The sequence below is a fragment of the Tachyglossus aculeatus genome, chromosome 17, assembly GCF_015852505.1.
Source record: "Tachyglossus aculeatus isolate mTacAcu1 chromosome 17, mTacAcu1.pri, whole genome shotgun sequence".
NCBI classification, from domain to species: Eukaryota; Metazoa; Chordata; class Mammalia; order Monotremata; family Tachyglossidae; genus Tachyglossus; species Tachyglossus aculeatus.
The window spans coordinates 171,232-196,240 of NC_052082.1; the positions used below are offsets into that span (position 1 = coordinate 171,232).

The 25,009-nt window shown below is 51.1% G+C and overlaps 1 protein-coding gene across 1 annotated transcript; it reads right to left on the reverse strand.

Annotated features, from left to right (window-relative positions):
• Positions 1 to 949: 949 nt before the first annotated feature.
• UBXN8 (UBX domain protein 8) lies at positions 950 to 21,886 on the reverse strand. Its single transcript, XM_038759879.1, has 8 exons — positions 21,795 to 21,886; positions 16,253 to 16,375; positions 13,643 to 13,713; positions 11,607 to 11,729; positions 8,775 to 8,912; positions 3,866 to 3,907; positions 3,182 to 3,256; positions 950 to 1,298 (listed from the first exon to the last, which is right to left on the reverse strand). Exons 1-8 carry the CDS (start codon positions 21,883 to 21,885, stop codon positions 1,092 to 1,094), a joined length of 870 nt encoding a protein of 289 aa, XP_038615807.1. The 5' UTR covers position 21,886; the 3' UTR covers positions 950 to 1,091.
• Between the last annotated feature and the right edge of the window lie 3,123 nt (positions 21,887 to 25,009).

The following is a 25,009-nucleotide window of genomic DNA, read 5'->3' on the forward strand; positions in this document are numbered from 1 at the left end:
TTCTTCAGTATTCATCCCCATTTTACAGATGAGGTAACTGTGACACAGAGAAGTAAAGTGACTTGCCCAGGGTCACACAGCAGACAAGTGGTGGAGCCAAGATTAGAACCAGGTCTGCCGATTCCCAGGCCGGTGCTCTTTCCAGTAGGCCACGCTGCTTCTCTCCTCCTGCTTTTCAATCAATCGTATTTACTGAGCGCTTACTGTGTGCAGAGCACTGGACTAAGCGCTTGGGAAGTACAAGTCGGCAACATATAGACTCCCAGCTCTGCCAATTGTCAGCTGTGTGACTTTGGGCAAGTCACTTCACTTCTCTGGGCCTCAGTTACCTCATCTGTAAAATGGAGATTAAAACTGTGAGCCCGCTGTGGGACAACCTGATCGCCTTGTAACCTCCCCAGCGCTTAGAACAGTGCTTTGCACATAGTAAGCGCTTAATAAGTGCCATTATTATTATATAGAGACAGTCCCTACCCAACAGTGGGCTCACAGTCTAGAAGAGGAATAGTTTCCTATTGGCGCTTTCAAGGAGAAAGAACTGGACCACGGTTTGGTGCCATTCCCAGCGCTTTAGGGCTTTAGGGCTTCACGGTGGGTCTGTTTGCCCATGAGCGGCCCCCCTCCTCCCTGGAAGGCCTGGCTTTCAGGACCCCAGTTCTGTGTCCACGGAGACTCCCGAAGGGCTATTTTTACCCTCTCGTTTGTGCAGCAGACAGACGGGCGTTCTCTACCTTTAAAGGCCTCCAGCCTTGGCCCGAGAGGCAGGGGAATAACAAGTGTGCTGACTGCTGGCGGCCTTTCCAACTGGGGAAAACCCTGATCCCGCACGGGGCTCACTGACTAAGCGGAAGGAAGATGAGGAAACTGGGGCCTAGAGAGGGGACATGGCCGGCCCCAAGTCGATCAGCAGGCCAGTGGCTGCCCAGCATTAGTTCTCAAGCCCTCCATATCCTGTGTTCACGGTTCCATTTATTCTGATGGTCAAAGCGTTACAGTGTTCCCGTGCTCACCGTCTGTAGCTGCTGCTGCTGCTGGAGATCGGACAGGTCCGCTCCCGGGAGGCGCCTGTGCCTTGGGAGGCCCGGGACCCATCAGGTTGTCGACGAGGCCAGGGCACCTGAGGCCCCACAATTAGAGGCGGGCTCTCTCTCCTCCACGTTTAGCACGGTTCCCACGGTGATGCCCAGGTCTTCCAGGGTCCGACCTCCTTCCACCGGCAAGGCCCGGCGGGGGTAGGGAGTGCACAGGGTGTAGGTGGACGAGGGATACCCGGCTCTCACCATCCAGGCCAGCAACACCTAGGAAACAACGGCTTCGTTAGGGTAGCTTGCAGGAGTTCCCCGGGGACGACAGAAGGGAGGCCAACCCGCTTGAGGCAAAACAAATCTCTGCACCTACGATAGGGGCTCGACCATTCATTCGTTCATTCAATCGTATTTATTGAGCGCTTACTGTGTGCAGAGCACTGTACTAAGCACTTGGGAAGTACAAGTTGGCAACATATAGAGACGGTCCCTACCCAACAGTGGGCTCACAGTCTAGAAGGGGGAGACAGAGAACAAAACAAAACATATTAACAAAATAAAATAAATAGAATAGGTATGTACAAGTAAAATAAATAGAGTAATAAATACATACAAACATATATACATATATAAAGGTGCTGTGGGGGGGAAGGGAAGGAGGTAAGGCGGGGGGGATGGAGAGGGGGAGGAGGGGGAGAGGAAGAAGGGGGCTCAGTCTGGGAAGGCCTCCTGGAGGAGGTGAGCTCTCAGTAGGGCCTTGAAGGGAGGAAGAGAGCTAGCTTGGCAGATGTGGGGAGGGAGGGCATTCCAGGCCAGGGGGGATGACGTGGGCCCAGTTCCCGCGGAGGCGAATGGTGGCCCAAGTGGCTTCTGGCCTGCCGACGCTCAGGAGGGTCGGCGGGGTCTCGGCCCAGACCCAATGGGGAAGCGAGTCCTGCCTGGTGGGGCTGGAACTCTGTCTCCAAAGAAGGATGTTTCCAACCTGACCTGTGAGTTGAACACATTACTGCAATGTCTGTCTCCCCCTCTAGACTGTAACCTCTTTGTGGACAAGAGACGTGTCTACCAACTCTGTCGTACTTTATTCTCCCAAGTGCTTAGTACATAGCACCGACCTCTCGCCCACATCCCACCTCTGGCCTGGAATGCCCTCCCTCTTAATATCCGACAATCACCCTCCTCACCTTCAAAGTCTTATGGAAGGCACATCAAGCCTTCATCTCCTCTTCTCCTATTCCCTTCTGCATCACCCTTGCACTTGGATACCCTTCCGTTATTCAACTCTCCCTCAGCCCCACGGCATTTCATACATACCTGTAATTTACTTATTAATATCTGCCAACCCCTCAAGCCTGTAAGCTCATTGTGGGTAGGGAACATGTCTACCAACTCAGTTATAGTGTATTCTCCCAAGTGCTTAGTACCATGTTCTGCACACAGTAAGCGCTCAATAAATACAACTGATTGACTGAATGCAGAGCACTGTACTAAGGAAGATACAAACAACAGGATGGGTAGAACATTCCCTGTACACAAAGAGGTTAGAATCGAAAGGGGGAGACAGACATTAAAATACCTTATGGATCTAATTATTATTATTATTGTTGTATTTGTTAAGCGCTATGTGCCAGGCACCATTCTAAGCACTACGATGGATTCAAGTAAATCGGGGTGGACATAGTCCCCGTCCTACGCTGGTCTCACAGTCTCAATCCCCATTTTACAGATGGGGTAACTGAGGCACAGAGAAGTGACTTGCCCAAGGTCACGCCCTCTCAGGCCCCTGCTCAAACTACTACTCCATGCTGCTTCTCGTAAGTGCTGTGGGGCTGAAGCTGGGGTGAGTATCAAGTGCTTAAAGGGTACGGATTCTCGTGCAAGAGTTATGCAGAAGGGAGAGGCAGTAGGGCAAACGAGGGCGGAGCCGGGAGAGCATCTCGGAGGAGACGATTGGAATATTGGGAAAGTGAGGATCCGTTGGATATGTACGGGGAGGGAGTTCCGAGCCACAGAGAAACATCTCCGGAGAATGCGGATCTGCCGTGATAGGGCCCAAATTAAACCTGTTCCTGAAACAGCTGCTGGATTCTTGAGCTGGGCAACAGGCCATGACAAACAGGAAGCAGGAAGCAGGAAGCAGGAAGCAGGGACCTGACCTGTGAGCTGCAGGACTTGAGAAACCTTCTCCTTAGGATGCGGCCGCTTGGTCCGCGCAGAGCCACGGTGACAACCTGCGGGGGGTGGGGGGGACGACAGACAAACGTGCTCTCAGACAGAAAGATCATCATCATCATCAATCGTGTTTATTGAGCGCTTACTGTGTGCAGAGCACTGTACTAAGCGCTTGGGAAGTACAAATTGGCAACATAGAGAGACAGTCCCTACCCAACAGTGGGCTCACGGTCTAAAAGGGGGAGACAGAGAACAAAACCAAACACACTAACAAAATAAAATAAATAGAATAGATATGTACAAGTAAAATAAATAAATAGAGTAATAAATATGTACAAACGTATATACATATATACAGGTGCTGTGGGGAAGGGAAGGAGGTAAGATGGGGGGATGGTGAGGGGGACGAGGGGGATCCCGTCTTTCGCGTGGCTCCTGCCTGGCGTGACCCGGCTCGGGGGCGTCCGGGGCCAGACTGGTGGGATGATGCGGTCCAGAGCTGGGCCCGAGGGTGAAGTCACGAACCCCAACAAAGGCTCCCGCAGTGCCCCCCACCCCCACCCCAAATCGCACCGAGATGTCATTTCGAGGCTGAGGTAGCCAGGGCCTTCCTCCCTTTTTCCCTCCCCGGGTGCCCGGCACCCGGCTCCCCCTGTGCCCCAACTCACCTCGTTAGCCTGTTCGGGAGGCTCTTCGGGTAAGATGGGAACCTACGAAGGACAAAAACTGTGCTGAGAACCGTGCGAGATCGGGACCTTTCCAGGCCTCGGGGCTCAGGGAGGGCAGAGTCGGAACAAATCAGCCATTCCACAGCTTCTCTCTCCGGGAACTTCACCGTCTTATTCAATCAACGATATTTACTGAGCGCTTCCTGTGTGCAGAGCACTGTACTAAGTGCTTAGGAGAGTACAATATCAATCAATGGTATTTACTGTGCACCTTACTCTGTTGTATCATATTTAATACAAGTGTTTAATACAGTGCTCTGCACAAAGAAAACACTTAACAGCATTGATTCATTCATTCATTCAATCGTATTTATTGAGCGCTTACTGTGTGCAGAGCACTGTGCTAAGCGCTTGGGAAGTCCAAGTTGGCAACATATAGAGACGGTCCCTACCCAACAGTGGGCTCGCAGTCTAGAAGGGGGAGACAGAGAACAAAACAAAACATATTAACAAAATAAAATAAATAGAATAAATATGTACAAATTAGAGTAATAAATACGTACAAACAGATATACATATATACAGGTGCTGTGGGGAGGGGGAGGAGGGGGAAAGGAAGGAGGGGGCTCAGTCTGGGATTGATTGATTGCAAAGCACTGTACTAAGCGCTTTAGAGAGTATATTACAACAGAGCTGATAGACATTCCCTGTCCACAAAGAGCTTAAAGCCTAGAGGAGGAGACAGACATTAAAATAACTTACAGATCTGTACATAAGTGCTCTAGAAATGAAGCTGGGGTGATTATCAACCACAGGGAGAAGGAAGAGGGGAAATGAAGGCTTAGTCAGTCAGGGAAGGCCTCTTGGGGGAGGTGTGATTTCAGGGGCTTTGAAGGTGGGGAGTGTGCTGGTCTGTTGGCAATGAAGGGGAAGGGAGGAATTTAAAGCCCGTGGGAAACACCTCCAGAGAACACAGATCTACCGTGACAGGGCCCAAACTAAACCTGTTCCTGAATCAGCTGCTGGACTCGTGCTGGGCAACAGGCTATGACAGACAAGCAGGAAGCAAGAAGCAGGACGCTAGGGAGGGAGTATGGGAGCGAGCTGCTTTTCATACAGGAGAATTTTCAGTCAGGAAGAGCAGGTGGCTGCCGACAGATGGCCCAGCCCCTGGCATTCCAGGTACCAGGAAACAGCGGATTGCCCGGCCCACGCCAAGTCCAAGCCCCACAAGATCCCAAACTACAAATCGGATTTCATTCCTCTGCCTCATTAGCCACCCTTCCTCATTCAGTCTAATTGGAGAAATGCCCAGAGGGAACCCTGAAGAGTGGGTGGCTGGCTGGGGCGGCGAAGGCCACAGAGGCCGCTGTCGAAGCAACCGCCAGCCGGGGGGTGGTGCAGCGTGGGCCCCGGGCTGTGGGGTCCCTTGGGCCTGACCCCTGACCCCCGGCCCCTCGCTCGGCTTCCTCGCTCGCTGCACTTTGGGCTCCAGCGAGAACCCGACGGGCAGGGAGCAGGGTGGCGAACGGCGCGGCACAAACCACCACTGTAAGAATCCTCTCCTCCATGTAAGTCTCCATTCATTCATTCGATCCCGTTTATTGAGCCCTTACTGTGCGCAGAGTGTCGCGCTAAGTCTCCAGGTCCTCGACGGTCACAACCAAGGCGGCCAGGACACCACATCACTCGCTCGCTGTCGAGCGGTATGGGAAGCGCTCGAGTGGGCAACCAGATAATCAGATGGGACACTCTCCCGCAGAGTCGGGCCAGTGGGCGAGGAGCCCGACCAAGAGGAGTCTTCAGTCAGCCTGGGCCCCCAGGCGGGAGGCCCATTTACTAAGGAGCAACGTGGCCTAGTGGATAGAGAGAGGCCCGGGTCTGAGACTCAGAACCTGGGTTCTAATCCCGACTCCACAACTTGCCTACTGTGTGTCCTCGGGCAAGTCAACTTCTCCGTGCCTCAGCTGCCTTATCTATCAAATGGGGATTTAGACTGTGAGCCCCACGGGGGTCGGGGACTTTGTCCAACCTGATTAGCTCCTAACTACCCCAGCGCTTAGCACAGTGTTTGACACATAGTAAGCACTTAACAAATGGCATCATGATTATAGAGAAGCAGCATGGCTCAGTGGAGAAAGCCCAGGCTTTGGAGTCAGAGGTCATGGGTTCGAATCCCGGCTCCGCCAATTGCCAGCTGTGTGACTTTGGACAAGTCACTTCACTTCTCTGTGCCTCAGTTACCTCATCTGTAAAATGGGGATGAAGACTGTGAACCCCCCGGGGACAACCTGATCACCTTGTAACCTCCCCAGCACTTAGAACAGTGCTTTGCACATAGTAAGCGCTTAATAAATGTTAACATTATTATTAATAATAATAATGATGATAATAATAATAACAATCGTAATCATAAGAGTCTTGGTTGGTGGAAGTTCAGAGGTGCCTTCCAGGATCCATTTGCCCCCATCCCCCAGCCAGGGTCCCGCTCCCCCACTGTAAGCCCACTGTTGGGTAGGGACCATCTCTATATGTTGCCAACTTGTACTTCCCAAGCGCTTAGTACAGTGCTCTGCACACAGTAAGCGCTCAATAAATATGATTGACTGATTGAAGAAGAAATACCCCACTGACCTTGAAAAGGCCGAGTCCTGGCCGGCTGGTGTGGTGGCTCAGAGGTAGCCAGAGGTGCTGGCCTTGCAACAGAGATAGTAACTCTTCTCTTTGTCGGCAGGGAACGTGTTTAGGTGCTTAGTGCAGTGCTCGGCACACAGTAAGCACTCAATAAATACCACTAATTGATTGATTGATTGACGGAAGAAGCCGTAGTTGAGTGAGGCAGCAGCTTTGGGGCTCATTCAATGCTAAAGACTGGTTGATTGATGGAATGTGTCTATGGCAAGAATCAATCATTCAATCAGCGGTATGGATTGAGGGCTTACTGTGTGCAATGCCCGGTATTAGGCACTCGGGAGAGTACAGTGCAGCGAAGTTGGTGAATGCGAGACCTGTGCTCAAGGAGCTTACGATCTACTGGGGGATAGAGGTGTTAAGTTACAGATAGGGGAAGGAACAGAGAATGAGGATATGGACATAGGTGCTGTGGGATATCACAGTGCTTAAAGGGAACAGATCCGAGTGTTCAAGTCACATAGAAGGGATGGAGAATAGGGTGGGGAGATGAGAGAGGACAGTCAGGGAAGGCATCTAGGTGGAGGTAAGATTTTAGGGGGGCTTTAAAGATGGGGAGAGTGATGGTCTGTCAGATATGAGGCGGAAGGGAGTTCTGGGCCAGAGGGAGAACAAGGGAAAGGGGTTGATGGCAAGAGAGACAAGATCAAAATACGGCAAGTAGGGGGGAGTTAGAGGAGTAAAGTGTGGGAACTGGGCTATAGCAGGGAATCAGAAAGGTGAGGTAGAGGAGGGCAAGCTGGCTAAATCAATCGTATTTATTGAGCACTTACTGTGTGCAGAGCACTGTACTAAGCGCTTGGGAAGTACAAGTTGGCAACATATAGAGACGGTCCCTACCCAACAGTGGGCTCACAGTCTAATGCCTTAGAGCCAAAGGTAAGGACTTACTGTTTGACATGGAGATGGACAGATGGAAGCTTTTGAGGAGCGGGGAGATATGCGCAAAATGATTTTGTAGAAACGTGACCTGGAAGCAGAGTGCAGTCTGGACTGGAGAGGGGAGAGGCTGGAGGCAGGGAGGTCAGCGAGGAGGCTGATGCAGGAGTCACAGCAGGATAGATAAGTGCTTGGGTCAGTGAGGTAGCAGTTTCGATGGATAGGAAGGGGCGGATTCTAGAGATGTCGTGAAGGTAGAACTGACAGGATCTGGTGACAAACTCAATATGCAGATTAAATACTGAGATGAGTCAAGGGTAAGGCCAAGGTTACCGGCCTGTGAGACGGGGGATGGTGGTGCTGTCTGCAAAGATGGAAAAATCAAGAGGAGGAACACGGTTTGGGTGGGAAGATACGGAGCTCTCTTGGGACACGTTAAGCTGAAGTGTCAGCAGGGCATCCAAATAGAGATGTCCTGAAAGCAGGCTATCTAGTCTGTAAACTCCTTGAAGAACTACTGTACTGTACAGTACTCTACTCTACTCTACCCTCTCAAGAACCTAGAACAGTGCTCTGCACACAGTACTCAATGAATACCACTGATTGATTGCTTGAGGAAATGCAATACTACCAAGAACAAGAGAGCTTGAGGCAAAAGAGGTAGAATTGGAAGTCATCCACAAAGAGACAGCAGTTGAAGCCGTGAGAGGGAATAGTTCTCCCAAGGGAGTGGGAGTAGATTGGAGGACAGGAGGAGGCCCAGAACTGAGCCTGGTCCAAACCTGTGACCCATGCTGCCCAGTCTGGCAGGCTTGCTGCTGAACCCTGCGGGTTTCTGGTGGCCACTCAAGGGCACAGGGACTCTGGTGTGGGTAGGTGGGTAGCCCCAGTGCTCGGCTAGTGGAGGGGCTCAGAGCTGGCCCCTGGAGCCCTTCCTGCCTCTGCTGCTCTTAAAACAGGAGCAAGGGCAGAGAACAGTGCTTGACACAGAGTAAGGGCTGAACAAATACCATAAAAAAGGGGGTGGGGGCAAAGGTTGTTCAGCTCCATTGAATAAGAAGGACCCGAGGGAAATGCAGCGGCCCTCCTTCTTTCAGCAGCAGCCTCACCTGCCCCCGGCCCAGGCAGCTCCCTCCTCTGGGGTCTCAGAGGGGCTCGGGCAGGCTCTGGCCCGCGGTGCCTTGGCCCGGGGCCCCAGGCTCCTCCCTCCCACCACAAGGACCTCAGGGAGGTAGCGGCCAGGCCGGGCCCATAGCCGATACCACCCCCGCCCCCAAACCGTACCTCCTCCCTCCACCCCAACACCTGCCAGCGCCAAATCCCAAGGGGTGGTACTCACCTTCTCGGCTCCGGGCTGCTCGATGGGTGGGACAGGCCGGTTTGGCGGCTCTGGCAACCTCCGTCTCCTCAGGGCTTCTTGGTTGGGTGTGTTGCCGGGCCCCAGATTCGCATTTTCGGGCACCGAGTCTTCGTCACTCTGTTCCAAGAAGCACAGTCACTAGGCATCCCCCTCCTGTTTGCCCATCTGCCTCTGCCTTCCCATCTGTCTGCCTGCTACCCTCTTGCCGGTCAGTCCAGCTGCCTCATCCATGGCCATGCTATTTCAGAGGGTTTATCTCCCCGCAAACACTCCTCTGTGCTCCTTTCCCCCTCAGGAACTTTATTGGTTATTATTATCATTGATAATAATAATATTATAATAATAGTTGTTACACCTTTACTACGTGCCAAGATGATCAGGTTGGATGTAACTCCTGTCCCACCTGGAGCTCACTGTCCACGTAGGAGGGAGAACAAGTAATTTCATCCCCATTTTACAGACAATGAAACTGAGGTCCAGGGAAGTTAAGTGACTTGCCCGGACAATCACACAGCAGGCAAGTGGAAGAGCAGGAATTAGAAATCAGAGGACTCCTCAGCCCTTGTTCTTTCCCCTAGGTCACACTGCTTCCTTCCTGCAACCTATTTCTTAATCCAACAGAGGGTCGATGAACTGGGAATGTTTTCCGGGGGTGGAGGGCTAAGGAATGAGGAAAGAGTGACCAGAGGACCTGTAGCTCACACAGCCTTGTTCAAACGTCTTTCTTCCACAGCTTTAAAACAGTAAACAAACTAAAAGCCATTCAGTTTCTCTCACCGTTAGGAAAACTTGAGAAATCTAGGGATTGACGAAAATAATATTACCAGTGGTATTTCAATCAATCAATCAATCGTATTTATTGAGCGCTTACTGTGTGCAGAGCACTGTACTAAGCGCTTGGGAAGTGAAAGTTGGCAACATATAGAGACAGTCCCTACCCAACAGTGGGCTCACAGTCTAGAAGCATTTAGTAAATGCTGGCTATCTGTTAAGTGCTGGTATAAATACAAGGGAATCAGATGGGCGACAGTCCCCACCCTAACCAGGGTTCTCAATCTAAGATGGAGGGAGAGGAGTGGTCTCATCCCCATTTTACAGAAGCTCAGAGAGGCCCAGTGATTTGAACAAGCCTACGGTCACACAGTCGGCCAGAGGCAGAATTGGGACTGGGGGGTCAGAGTGAGAAAGCACAGTCTGACGGGAAGTGGGCTGGAGGGACAGTGTTAAAACATTGGAACAACCTGCCAATGCAGCCAATCCATTCTTGAAACGACTCCTACCGGAATGAGCCCCAGGAAGAAACCACTGTGTTTCCAGGGAGAGGTTAATCCCTCCCAGAAGGGGTTGGCCACACAGCAGCTGTGATGGGCCCCCGAGCCTAATGTTTGGTGGGCCAGCTTCCAGACAGTAATGGCTGCCTTTGGCCTGAAGGCCAGAGTTTGGACATCCCTACTTCAGTCTACATGAATGGTTTTCATGGATGGTCCTGGAAGGCAAAGCACCCTTTACTCCCAGAAGAGACACTGGGAGCGATAAGAGTTCATCTTTCCCATTGGCCGTGTTCACGGTCGGAGGTTCCACTCAGACTATAGACAGGGTGTTCCCAATGGGAGTCTCCATCAGACTAAGGATAGGGTGTTCACAATCGGAGTCTCTGTCCAGACTACGGACAGGACGCTTGTGACTGGAGTCTCCGTCCAGACTACGGACGGGGTATTCGCAACGGGAGTCTCTGTCCAGACTACAGACAGGGTGCTCGCAATCGGAGTCTCTGTCCAGACTACAGATGGGAAACTCGCAATCGGAGTGTCCTGATTACAGACCGGGAGGTAGCGATCGGTGTGTCCATCCAGACCATGGACGGAGAGTTCGTGATCAGAGTCTCCATGCAGACTACGGACGGGTGTTAAGGAAGAACCTGTCTACATGTTTCATTTTGTTGTCTGTCTCCCCCTTCTAGACTACTGTGAGACCGTTGTTGGGTAGGGACCGTCTCTATATGTTGCCGACTTGTACTTCCCAAGCGTTTGGTACAGTGCTCTGCACACAGTAAGCACTCAATAAATACGACTGAATGAATTGAATGGATGAATGAATGAATGAAGATCAGCTGAGGGAAGAAAGGAAATGAAATGGGACCTACAGGGACCTGGGCTGCCAAGAGAAACTAAAAGTGAAACTCCCCTCCAGAAACTATCTGCTTTATTTAGACACTAGTGTCCAGGCATCTCTAAAATTCCATGTTAACTATCAGTGACAACGATCATCACTGCCACCCTAGTTAAGGGACTCTAGAATGGCAAACTTTTCCTAGAAATTCTCCAGGCCTTGGCTTAAAACCAAAGACCAATGAAAATGGACACTACTGTAGAAAAGCCTCTCATTGCCCAAAATGTTCGAAGGCTGAACGAGCTATAAACGTCATTGCTGGGATCCCCAGACAGGCCACGAGCTTTGTTACCTCGGCAATCTCTTCCAGGGACCGGGATGGCAAGAGGAGCGGGGCTTTTGATTTCTCTTCCACAGCTCTCCCCTGTATTTGGTAATTTCCTGGCATTTCTCTGCCTTCCGGAGGGCCTGCCTAGATGTGCTCTTACGACACAAAAGTGCCCCCTTGCCCTCTCCTGAGCCAGACCCACTAGCTGCGCGGAGACATCTGCCCAGTGGCTCCTGCAGCGACAAAGGCCGCTCGGAGTCTTGCAGGCCCGGCATCGTGGAAGGTGGCAGGCGGCACGGTGATACCGACGACCCCAGGAGGGGGAAGCCGGAGGACAGAAGGATCCGGACAGAAACAGGAAAGCGTTCTCTAACCCCAAGCTTGTGGCCTCCCGTTAGCTTCCAGCTCTCGCCCGTCAGCTGATAAAACCGCTCTTCCTGCTTCTTCAGTCTACTTTCCTGACGAGGTCTGAGCACGTTCTCCAAGTATCCACGGGCCTGTTCGGAAAGACGGAGATCAGGTGAGCCTGTGGGCCTCGGTGTGGACCCGAGGCCGCTGTCCCTGCGTGGGACCGGCCCCCGTGACCCGGGCTGCCAGGCAGGGGGAGGCTTCCCGCATTCGGCCCTCGCACCCTACCCTGGTCTCACTCTCCCGCCCAGCCCTGTCACATTCCCGATCCCTCTGCTCCCTGGAAAGGCACACTCTTGTCCATCTGCAGTATGCCGGCGACGTGTGTCCATCCACCTCTTTGTCCGTGGAGCTGGGTGTCTGTCTGGGTTGGGGTTGTCTGTCTGTCTAATAAGGATTATGGGATTCATTAAGCACTTACTGTGTGCCACGCACTGCACTAAGCACGGGGGTAGCTGCAAGGTAATCAGATCGGACCCAGTCCCTGTCCCCCATGAGACTCACAGTCCAAAGGGGAGGAGGAATCCTCTTTCCATGTTACAGATGAGGAAACTAAGGCCCAAGACCCACAGCCAGCTAATGGCAGAGCTGTAACCCAGAATCTGTGACCTCCTGAATCCCAGCCCCGTGCTCCTCCCCCTAGGCCCGGCTGCCTCCCCGAGATAGTGAATTTGCCAAGTGGCGAGCCTGTTTCCCTCCCTTGTTTCAAAGCAGGCCCGGAGCCAGGCCCAGAGCCCGGTGAGCCTCGGAAGCACGGACTGTAAAAGCTCAGGCTAGCCCCCAGAGAACAGGGCCACCTCCTGTCCCACACCCCTCTTGGGGTGGACTTGGAGAGAGGCTGGGGTCACGTGACTGGTCTCGCGCAGAGGCGAGCGGGGCTCAGGAGCTCTGGAGCTCCTGGTAGACCCCCCCGAGGCCAAGAGAACCAGGAGGGCGGAGTCAGAGGTCGTGGGTTCTAATCCTGACTCTGCCACTTGTCTGCTCTGTGACCTGGGGCAAGTCACCTCACTTCTCTGGGCCTCATCTGGAAATTGGGGAATGAACCCCACGTGGGACAACCTGATTACCCTATATCTACCCCAGTGCTTAGAATAGTGCACATAGTAAGCGCTAACAAATACCATAATTATTACTATTATTATTAACTGAGGGATGGGGCTGGCCAGGTCCCTACCCTGGTTGCGCTGAACAGAGGAAGCACGATCCATTCAGAGGTGCCGTGTACAACAGGCACACCCCCTCCCCCAAACGGGCCCATTTGCAGGCCCGCAAGCCAGACCGGGAAACAGCTTGTCATCATCATCATCAATCGCATTTATTGAGCGCTTACTATGTGCAGAGCACTGTACTAAGCGCTTGTCCTGCCCTGCAGTGTGCCAAGAGGGTGCTCGTGGACTACTGCTGCCACGGCCATTCCCACTACTCCATCTCACCCTCTGACCCATCGATGACTGCATTTGGCACCCGCCTCGAGGAACCCAAACTTAAAAACTGGTACTAATAACGATGGCATCTGTTAAGCGCTTACTATGTGCCAAGCACTGTTCTAAGTGCCGGGGGGGATACAAGGTGATCAGAGGGTCCCACGTGGGGCTCACAGTCTTAATCCCCATTTTACAGATGAGGTAACTGAGACACAGATAAGTGGCTTGCCCAAGGTCACCCAGCAGACACGTGGCAGGGCCAGAATTAGAACCCAAGCCCGGGCTCTTGCCACTGAGCCATGCTGCTTCTCTGTTATTGAAAACACATAGTCATTTCTAGATGCTCGGGGAAGCCTCAGACTTTGACCATCGCGGCCAGAGGCGGACGGAGCCTAAGACGGGAGGCGGCGCCGAGCAGGACGGAGCCAGCGAGGAGCAAGGTGGTGGACCGATGCCGGGCTCGTTTCTGTCCCGAGCAGCCGAAGCCACGGCGCGCTTCCAGGAGATGGAGCCGGGCAGAGCGCGTGGGACGACTCGGGCGGCAGCAGGGAGAGGACAATGACCAACGATCCATTCACCTGTTCCCTCAGGGCCTCCTGTTGCTCTGTCCTGACGAGCCTCTGCTGCCTCTCCTTCTCGTCATTGGGCACTGAGAAAACGCCAGACCGGAATACATTTTAATGATCACAACTGAAGTGGAATACGACGGCATCATGGGAAAGAATGTCAAAATCCCGCCATCAATCACTGGTATTGAGTACTTACTGAATGCCTACTGCTGGCAGCGCACTGTACTAGGCGCTTGGGGGAGGACAATAAAATTAGTAGCCACAATTCCTGACCTCATGGAGCTTCCCATCTAGCAAGGGGGGTGGGGAGGTGGGGGGAAGCAGGCACTAAAATCAATTACAGGAAGAAAGAAAGAAGGATGAGAGTGGAAAGAGCTGCGGTGACACAGAAGGGATGAAGTGGAAGACTGCCTGGAGGAGAAGTGATTTCACTAGGGCTCTGAAAATGGGAGGAGCAGTGGACAACCGGCTGGATGTGATCGGGGAGGAGGTTCCAGGACCAAGGGAGGATGTGAGCAAGGGGTCGACAGCAAGAGAGAAGAGAATGAGGCACAGTGAGTAGATGATCTGAGAGGAACGACTAATGAGTCGGCCCTAATGAGAAACATGGCCTCTGGCCGGCATAACGTCTTCCCGACTCCTGCCGCTTTTGTTGTCTCCTGGGGCAGCCCGAGGTCAACAATCGATGAATCAATATTCCACAGCACCCTCCAATTATGGCCTCAACTCCCTCTCAATCAATTGGATCAATCAATCAATCAATCAATCAATCGTATTTATTGAGCCCTTACTATGTGCAGAGCACTGTACTAAGCGCTTGGGAGAATGCAATATAATGGAGCTTGTAGACACATTCCCTGCCCACAAGGAGCTTACAGTTTAGATGAGGAGACAGACGTTAATATAAATCAATACATTACAGACTTGGACATAAGCTGTCCGGGGCTGAGGAAGGGGTGAATAGAGGGTTCAAATCCAAGTGCGAAGGTGATGCAGAAGGGAGCGGGAGAAGAAGAAATGAGGGCCTAGTGAGGGAAGGCCTCTTGGAGGAGCTGTGCCTCCAGTAAGGCTTTGAAGGCACAGTTCTTTCCAAACTCCTCAAGTGAGTTGCTTCCACCCGCTGCCTCTACTTCCTCTCCTTCCATTCTCTCCTTGACCCCCTGCAATCTATCTTCTGTCCCCTTCACTCCATAGAAACTGCCCTAAGGTCACCAATGACCTTCTTGTTGCCAAATCTAATGGCCCCTACTCCATCCTAATCCTCCTGGACCTCTTCACTGCCTATAATACAGTGGACTAAGCCCAGACTGAGCCCCCTCCTTCCTCTCCCCCTCCTCCTGCTCCCCATCCCCCCGCTTTACCTCCTTCCCCTCCCTACAGCACCTGTATATATGTATATATGTTTGTATGTATTTATTACTCTATTTATTTGTTTTATTTATACATATTTATTCCATTTATTTTATTTTGTTAGTATGCTTTGTTTTGTTCTCTGTCTCCCCCTTCTAGACTGTGAGCCCACTGTTGGGTAGGGTCCGTCTCTATATGTTGCCAACTTGTACTTCCCAAGTGCTTAGTACAGTGCTCTGCACACAGTAAGCGCTCAATAAATACGACTGAATGAATGAATGAATGAATGGACTGCCGCGCCTTTCTCCCGGAAACAATCAATCAATCAATCGTATTTACTGAGCACTTACTGTGTGCAGAGCACTGTACTAAGCGCTTGGGAAGTACAAGTTGGCAACATATAGAGACAGTCCCTACCCAACAGTGGGCTCACTGTCTAACCTTGGCTTCGCAGACACTGGCCTCTCCTGGTTCTCCTAGAATAATAATAATTTTGGTATTTGTGAAGCGCCAGGCACCCTACTAAGTGCTGGTATGGGTACAAGGAAATTAGGGTGGACACAGTCCCTTTCCTGCACAGTCCCTCTCCTGCATAGGGCTCACAGTCTTAACCCCCATTTTACAGATGAAGTAACTGAGGCCCAGAGAAGTGAAGTGACTTGCCCAAGGCCACACAGCAGACAAGTGGCAGAGCTGGGATTAGAACCCATGACCTTTTGAATCCCAGGCCCCTGCTTTAGCCACTAGGCCATGATGCTTCCCAGCTTCCCTATCTCTCTGGGCACTCCTTCTCAGTCTCTTTCATGGGCTCCTCCTCTCCCTCCCCTGCCCCTTAAGGTGTGGAAGTCCCTCAAGGCTCAGTTCTGAGTCCCCATCTATCCTCCATTTACAACCATTCCCTTAGAGAACTCACTCGTTCCCAGAGTTTCAAATACCATCTCTATGCAGTCGATCCCCAAACTTTACATCTTTTTCCCTTTAATATCGCATTTCCTCCTGCCTTCGGGACATCTCTTTTTGGGTGTCCAAAACAACTCCTGACCTTCCTGGCCAAACCCCGTCTTCCCGCCAACTTTCTCATCCCTGCAGACACCACCACCACCACCCTCTGTCTCACAAGCCCGTAACCTTGGCATCATCCTTGACTCAACTCAACCTACATATTTAGTCTGTCCCCAAATCCCGCCGGTTCTTCCTTCACAACAGCTCGAGCATCCACCCCATCCAAACTTCTTCCTCACCCAAACTGCCCCCGCGCTCGTGCCTTGCCTGTCGGGCCGACGGGGGGTGAGGGAGTGGAGCTGAGCCACGGGGAAGCCACTGAAATGGCCAACGTGAGGAGGGCAAGGAACAAGAAGCATCGGCCACCCAGCAGAACAAGCTCTTTCAGTCCTGTGAAGAAAATTAATCAGTTCCAAGGAATGAATCAGGAGAAACACAAGCAACTCCTCTAGCCCCAGTTAGCCTGGACAACCTTTTCCGAGAGTTATCTGTGCTAAAAATAAACTGAATTGAGCCTTTGGTTCAGTCTCAGCCTCACCTGTCCCCTACTCCCCACTAATGTTCTTTGCTCAGAAGCCCAGCTACCTCCCCTTTGGCCATCGAATGATCACAGGTCACAGCGCCAAACTCCAGGAGGGAACTCCAGGACTGGACACCGGCCCCTGCCTCTTCATCATCATCATCAATCGTATTTATTGAGCGCTTACTGTGTGCAGAGCACTGTACTAAGCGCTTGGGAAGTACAAATTGGCAACATATAGAGACAGTCCCTACCCAACAGTGGGCTCACAGTCTAAAAGACTCTTGAGCGCAGCCGTGTTCAGTGAGTGACTGCTGTCGAGGCCTGCTATAACCCATCGACTGAAACAGCACGGCTCCGATCCCACCCGCCTGGAAGGGGAAGATGAAGACTAGGCTAGAAAATGGCCCCTCAAGTACAGCCCTGCTCCAGCAGGAACATACATGGGCCCCCCTCTCCCCCCGCTGCTGCCCGTTCACCAGTTTCCCCAGCCCCTCCAAATCCCACTGCAAAGGGCCCATCCCCACATGAGGTTGGCAGAAGTGAGCCTGCTCCTTGGGGGCTCTGGCCCAGGCCACGGCTCCCTGGGATTAGATGTCCATTGCAGTGACAGACTGTCAAAATTTACTGCCGATCCACAGTTCTCCATATTCCTGCAACGTTGACTTCCATCTATGCCACATTTAACCTGGAAATGGTTCATCAATGACATAGTACATGAATAATCAGTTACATGTCAAAATTCATGGAAATGTGCTCTACTATTTAGTCTTCAAACATACATATTCCGAAGACCGTGATCTTGTGGCCACCAGAGAAGACCACTGCCCTAAGTGAAGGCTGATGTTGCTAATGTTCTTTATTAAAGCTCTAGACTTCAGGCCAATAATCATGAAGTAGCCACCTTTCATTCACCTTTTCACCCTGATGAAAACTGCAGGCAGGGTGTGCACAAGTGTACATGGGGGGGGGGGGGGGGGGGGGGGGTGTGTGTGTGTGTGTGTGTGTGTGTGTGTGTGTGTGTGTGTGTGTGTGTGTGTGTGTGTGTGTGTGTGTGTGTGTGTGTGTGTGTGTGTGTGTGTGTGTGTGTGTGAAAAGCAGGAAAATTTATTTTTCCAGTTCAGCTTTGAGGAACGAAATATGGAGTTCATTCATTCAATCGTATTTATTGAGCGCTTACTGTGTGCAGAGCCCTGTACTAAGCGCTTGGAAAGTACAATTCGGCAACAGATAGAGACAATCCCTACCCATCAATGGGTTCACAGTCTAGAAGGGGGGAGACAGACAACAAAACAAAACAAGTAGACGGGCATCAACAGGCCCAGAGAAGTGAAGTGACTCGCCCAAGTTCACAAAACAGACATGTTGCAGGGCCGGAATTAGAACCCAGGTCCTTCCGACTCCCAGCCCCGGGCTCTATCCACTAGGCCACACTGCTTCCTACAACCTCTGACTTTCTCCAAGTAGATTAATCACTGCAAAATGTGACTGAATCTTGAGTTTCCAATCAAGAAGATCAGGCAAGCCTCTGTCCAGTGACTTCAACCCGAGAACGGGTGCAGAGGTAGTAGCAGCTGCAGAAGTAGTAGGGTATAGAGTCTAGTGCAGTACACTGTATTAGGCAATTGAAAAGTATGAAATAAAACAGTGACATGATGGAGGAGATCCTGGTGCCGGTGCCCACAGGCCTTCCCTGACAGCCCTCTTTTCTTTTCTTCTACTCCCTTCTACGTTGCCCTGATTAGCTCCCTTTATTCATCCCCCCTCCCAGTTCTACAGCACTTCTGCACAAATCCATAATTTGTGTATTTATATTAATGTCTGTCTCCCCCTTTAGACTGTAAGCTCACTGTGGGCAGGGAATGTGTCTGTTGTGTTGTTATGTTGTGCTTTCCCAAGTGCTTAGTACAGTGCTTTGCACACAGTAAGGGCTCAATAAATACGATTGACTGATTGGTGGTTGGTGCAATGCCACTCACGCTCTGGTCCCTGCCCGGTACGTTCCCGCCACCCCCCTGCCAAGAGTCCACGGAGGGTTTCCGTTGGCCAGACTCGAGGATGGCCAAAGTGGCAGCAGCACGGTGCTGAAGCTGTGCCACGGGGCCACACCTCAGTCACTGCCGGGTGGCCAGGTAATCACACAGCCCCGGCCTACCTGGAGGGGTAGACAGAAGACAATGACATCGGACCAAATCTGGAATAACCAGAAGTCACAGGGCACAGCTCGGCTGGGCCCAAGCCAACCTCACCAATCTGTGCCAGTCTAATTCACGGAGGGCCCTTGGGACAGCTCCTCTTGGGCACGGATCACATCTCATTTCTTTTCTCATCATCATCATCATCAATCATATTTATTGAGTGCTTACTATGTGCAGAGCACTGTACTAAGCGCTTGGGAAGTACAAATTGGCAACATATAGAGACAGTCCCTACCCAACAGTGGGCTCACAGTCTCTGACACAGTCCTCTCTTGGTTCTCCTCCGAGGTCTCTGGACACTTCCTCCTTGGCCACTTTCCCTGGCTCTTCCTCTGCCTTCCACCCCCGAACGGTTGGGGTCCCTCAAGGCTCAATTCTGGGTTCCCTTCTATTCTCCATCTACACGCTCTCTCTCAGTCTGCATCCTTTCTCTGACTCACCTCTCTCCTTCAACTTGCATATTCAATTTCCAATTCCTGCCAGTTCTATCTCCACAACAAACATCTCCGGGATCCCCCTATTCTTCCCAATCCAACCCACCACCACGCTGGTACAAGCGCTTGTTATAGCCCACCTCAATTATCGCATCGGCCTCCTCGCTGACCTCCCTGCCTCCAGCCTCTCCCCTCTCCAATCCATACTTCCCTCTACTGCCTGGTTCATTTTTCTAGAAAATTTTTCTACGCACATCTTCCCATTTCCCAAAAACCTCCAATGGATGCCCAATCACCTACACATCAAACAGAAACTCCTGACTATTGCTTTTAAGGCATTTAATCAGCCCTCTCCCTCCCACCATTCCTCAATCATCTTTCTCTAACCCCATCCACACACTTCGCTTCTTTAATACCAACCTCCTGTTATTGCCATCAGTCCCTCTGCCTGAAACTTCTTTCCCCTTCATATCCAAAAGCCCTTCTGAAATCACATCTCCTCCAGGAAACATGTTTTAAATGGTATCTGTTAGGTGTTTACTATGTGCCAAGCATTGTACAAAGCACTGGGGTGGATGCGAGTTAATCAGACCGGATACAGTCAATCAATCAATCAATCGTATTTATTGAGTGCTTACTGTGTGCAGAGCACTGTACTAAGCGCTTGGGAAGTACAACTTAGCGCTTCGGAAGTGCAAGTACAGCAGATGGGGCTGACAAGCAGGTAGGAGAGAGAGCTGGTATTGAACCCCTATTTTTTGCAGCTGGGGAAATTGAGGCATAGCAGGTAAGTGGCGGGGCTGGGTGAGCGCTTTACAAATCCCATAAAGAAAACAATTCATTCATTCAATCGTATTTATTGAGCACTTACTGTGTGCAGAGCACTGTACTAGGCACTTGGGAAGTACAAGTTGGCAACATATAGAGACGGTCCCTACCCAACAACGGGCTCACGGTCCAGAAGAAGAGTCCCAGGTCGGGGCTTTTTGCACTAGGCCACACTGCTTCCTCACTAACCCCTCATCTCCTCACCCTACTCGCCCTCCCTCCTGAGTTGCCAAGCACTTGGGTAAGTGCTCCTTAAGCACTCTGACACTCACCCCGGCCCAAGGCGCCTATGTACATACCCTTACGCTCGCTCGCTCACTTCTCCTACCTGTAACTTATATTCCTGTCCGTCTACCCCTCTAGATTGTAAGCACCTTGAGGGCAGGATCGTGTCTCTCAACTCTTTTGCATTTTACTCACCCAAGAGCTTAGTGCTCTGTGTCTGTCATGCAGTACTCTCCCGCTTAGTGCTGTGTGTCTGTCACGCAGTACTCTCCCAAGTGCTTAATATAGTGCTCCACACCCGGTCAACTCTCATTCATTCATTCATTCATTCATTCAATTGCATTTATTGAGCAATTACTGAGTGCAGAGCACTGTACTAAGCGCTTGGGAGGTAAAAGTCAGCAACATCTAGAGACGGTCCCTACCCAACAGTGGGCTCACAGTCTAGAAGGGGGAGATGGACAACAACACATATTAACGAAGTAAAATAGAATACATACAAGTAAAATAAATAGAGTAATAAATACGTACAAACATATAGAGGTGCTGTGGGGAGAGGAAGTAGGGGGCTGAGTGTGGGAAGGCCTCCTGGAGGAGGTGGGCTCTCAGTAGGGCTTTGAAGGGACTGACAACCCACCCCCTAGTACGTGCTCGATGAAGCCCATCGATTGGGTGCTTGGCACACAGACGAAAACGGAAAACAGGGCTTGGCCCAGTCTTCTAGACTGTGAGGCCACCGTTGGGTAGGGACCGTCTCTCTATGTTGCCAACTTGCACTTCCCGAGCGCTTAGTCCAGTGCTCTGCACTCAGTAAGCGCTCAATAAAAGAGAAGCAGCGTGGCTCAGTGGAAAGAGCACGGGCTTTGGAGTCAGAGGCCATGGGTTCAAATCCAGGCTCTGCCACTTGGCAGCTGTGTGACTTCGGGCAAGTCACTTCACTTCTCTGGGCCTCAGTTCCCTCATCTGTAAAATGGGGATGAAGACTGTGAGCCCCACGCGAGACAACCTGATCACCTTGTAACCTCCCCAGTGCTTAGAACAGTGCTTTGCACATAGTAAGCGCTTAATAAATGCCATCATTATTATTATTATTAGAGAAGCAGCGTGGCTCAGTGGAAAGAGCACGGGCTTTGGAGTCAGAGTTCATGGGTTCAAATCCCGGCTCCGCCAATTGTCAGCTGTGTGGCTTTGGGCAAGTCACTTCACTTCTCTGGGCCTCAGTTCCCTCATCTGTCAAATGGGGATGAAGACTGTGAGCCCCCCGTGGGGCAACCTGATCATCTTGTAACCTCCCCAGTGCTTAGAACAGTGCTTTGCACATAGTAAGCACTGAATAAATGCCATTATTATAATAAATACGATTGAATGAATGAATGAATGAATGGAAGCGCTTCACAGACACCGTCATCACCGGCGAGTGAGTCAGTGAATGAGTGAGTGAGTGAGTGAATGAGTGAGTAGCGCGGCCCCCAGAATGCCCCGCGCGCCGGTCGCTTCCGCCTGAGGGTGCGCAAAGCAGGCTGGGAGTTGTAGTCCGTTCCGAGGCAGGGCGGGCCGCTTTATCCGGCCCAAACGGCAGCAAGCAGGGGGAGGGGAGGCTTTACCTGGTGCGGGGCCCTCCCTCCACAGCCCCGCGTACAAGGCGGCGGCCGCGGACAGCAGCAGGGCCGCGGCGGCCGCCCCGCCGGGGGACATCTCCAGCCGGGCCCTCGGTCTACCCGCCGCGACCCTCCCGGGGGGCGGGGGGAAGGATTTTGTGGCTCCCACCCGACAGGGCGAACACTGAAGCTAAGAAAGGGAATTCTGCGTGGAGGACAACACATTCGTTTTAGAAAATATCCGCTTGTTCTCCGCGAACGTTTCCTTTCCAAGGAGGCGATCGTCCACCCGTCCCCCCCCTCGCGGGGAGAATGGAATCGTCCGAAAAGGGGCGGGGCCAGAGATGGGGCGGTTTCTCCGCCCCCCCCCCCCCTCCCGCGACGGAAGGGCGAGGGCTCGTGCCCGCCCCTCCAGCCGCGCTGCGCCTGCGCAGGCGCAATGCGTCTGTGACGTCGGCTCGTTTCCGGAGCTGAGGCCCAACTGTCACTCAATGATCAATCAATCAAACTTATTGAGCGCTTACTGTGTGCAGACCGCTGTACTAAGCGCTCGGGAAGTCCAAGTCGGCAACACATAGAGATGGTCCCTACCCCACAGAGGGCTCACAGTCTAGAAGGGGGAGACAGACAACAAAACCAAACATACTAACAAAATAAATAGAATAGATATGGACAAGTAAGATAAACAAATAAAGTAATAAATATGTACAAACATATATACATATACACATACATCATCCATGATGATGATGGTATTTGGTAAGCGCTTACTATATGCCAACCATCATCATCATCAATTGTATTTATTGAGCACTTACTATGTGCAGAGCACTGTACTAAGTGCTTGGGAAGTACAAATTGGCAACAAAGAGACAGTCCCTGCCCAACAGTGGGCTCACAGTCTAAAAGGGGGAGACAGAGAACAAAACCAAACATACTAACAAAATAAAATAAATAGAATAGATATATACAAATAAAATAAATAAATAAATAAATAAATAGAGTAATAAATATGTACAAACATATATACAACCACTGTTCCAAGCGCCAGGGGAGATACAATAATAATAATGATAGCATTTATTAAGCACTTACTATGTGTAAAGCACTGTTCTAAGCGCTGGGGAGATTACAAGGTGATCAGGTTGTCCCACTGGGGGCTCACAGTCTTAATCCCCATTTTACAGATGAGGGAACTGAGGTCCAGAGAAGTTAAGTGACTTGCCCAAAGTCACACAGCTGACAAGTGGCAGAGCCAGGATTTGAACCCATGACCTCTGACTTCAAAGCCCAGGCTCTTTCCACTGAGCCACGCTGCTTCTCGTGCTACAAGGCCATCAGGTTGGCCTTGGCAATGATCAGCTTGGCAGTTTGTTAAGGGCTTCTGGGGGCTGACCTTTGGGAGGGTTACGACTCATTCATTCATTTAATCGTATTTATTGAGCACTTACTGTGTGCAGAGCACTAAGCGCTTGGGAAGTACAAGGTGGCAACATCTAGAGACGGTCCCTACCAACAGCGGGCTCACAGTCTAGAAGAGGGGGACGGACAACAAAACAAAACAGGTGGTCAGGTGTCAAGTCATCAGAATAAATAGAAGTAAAGCTAGAAGCACATCAAGGACAAAATAAATAGTAAATATGTACAAGTAAAATAAATAGAGCAATAAATCTGTACAAACATATATACAGGTGCTGTGGAGCAGGGAAGGAGGTCGGGCCGGGGAGATGGGAAGGGGGAGAGGGGGAGAATCATCATCATCATCATCATCATCATCAGTCGTATTTATTGAGCACTTACTGTGTGCAGAGCACTGTACTAAGTGCTTGTATAATTTTGGTATTTGTTAAGAGTTTATTATGTGCAAAGCACTGTTCTAAGCACTGGGGAGGATACAAGGTGATCAGGTTGTCCCATGTGGGACTCACAATCTTAAACCCCATTTTACAGATGAGGTAACTGAGGCACAGAGAAGTGAAGTGACTTGCCCAGAGTCACACAGCTGACAAGCGGTGGAGCTGGGATCTGAACCCATGACCTCTGATTCCCAAGCCCGGGCTCTTTCCAATCAATCAATCAATCAATCAGTCGTATTTATTGAGCACTTACTGTGTGCAGAGCACTGTACTAAGCGCTTGGGAAGTCCAAGTTGGCAACATATAGAGACAGTCCCTACCCAACAGTGGGCTCCCAGTCTAAAAGGGGGAGACAGAGAACAAAACCAAACATACTAAACAAAATAAAATAAATAGAATAGATATGTACAAGTTAAATAAATAGAGTAATAAATATGTACAACATATATACATATATACAGGTGCTGTGGGGAAGGGAAGGAGGTAAGATGGGGGGGTGGAGAGGGGGATGAGGGGGAGAGGAAGGAAGGGTCATCAGAATAAATAGAAGTAAGGCTAGAAGCACATCATTGACAAAATAAATAGTAAATATGTACAAGTAAAATAAATAGAGCAATAAATCTGTACAAACATATATACAGGTGCTGTGGGGAGGGGAAGGAGGTAGGGCCGGGGAGATGGGAAGGGGGAGAGGGGGAGAAAGGGAGTGTAGCCCAATGGGAGGAGCCCTGTTCTTGGAGGCAGAGGACCTGGGTTCTAATTCCACCCGGCCACTAACCTGCCGTGGGAGCCATTTAGCCAAGTCGCTTCACGTCCCTGCCCTTCCGTTTCCTCTTCTGTAAAATGGGGAACCCATATCTGAGCTCTTTTCTACTTGGGCTGTGAGCCCTAAGTGGGACAGAGAGTATGTCTAACCCAATTAAATCGTATCTACCCCAGCACTTAAAATAGGGCTTTACACATAGGAAGTGCTTAACAAATACCTTAACTATGATTATTAAATCACCATTTTACAGATGGGGAATCAGAGGCACTGAAAAGTTACTGACTCTCCCACTGACACAGGAGACAAATGGTAGAGCTGAGATTAAAACCAAAGTTTCCGGTCAGGTCCCTGCTCTTTCCCTTAGGTCATGCTAAGGGAAAGCACATGACCCTTAGCATGCATGGAGAAGCAGCGTGGCTCAGTGGAAAGAGCCCGGGCTTTGGAGTCAGAGGTCATGGACTCCAAATCCCGGCTCTGCCAACTGTCAGCTGTGTGACTTTGGGCAAGTCACTTAACTTCTCTGGGCCTCAGTTCCCTCATCTGTAAAATGGGGATTAAAACTATGAGCCCCCCCGGGACAACCTGATCACAACCTGATC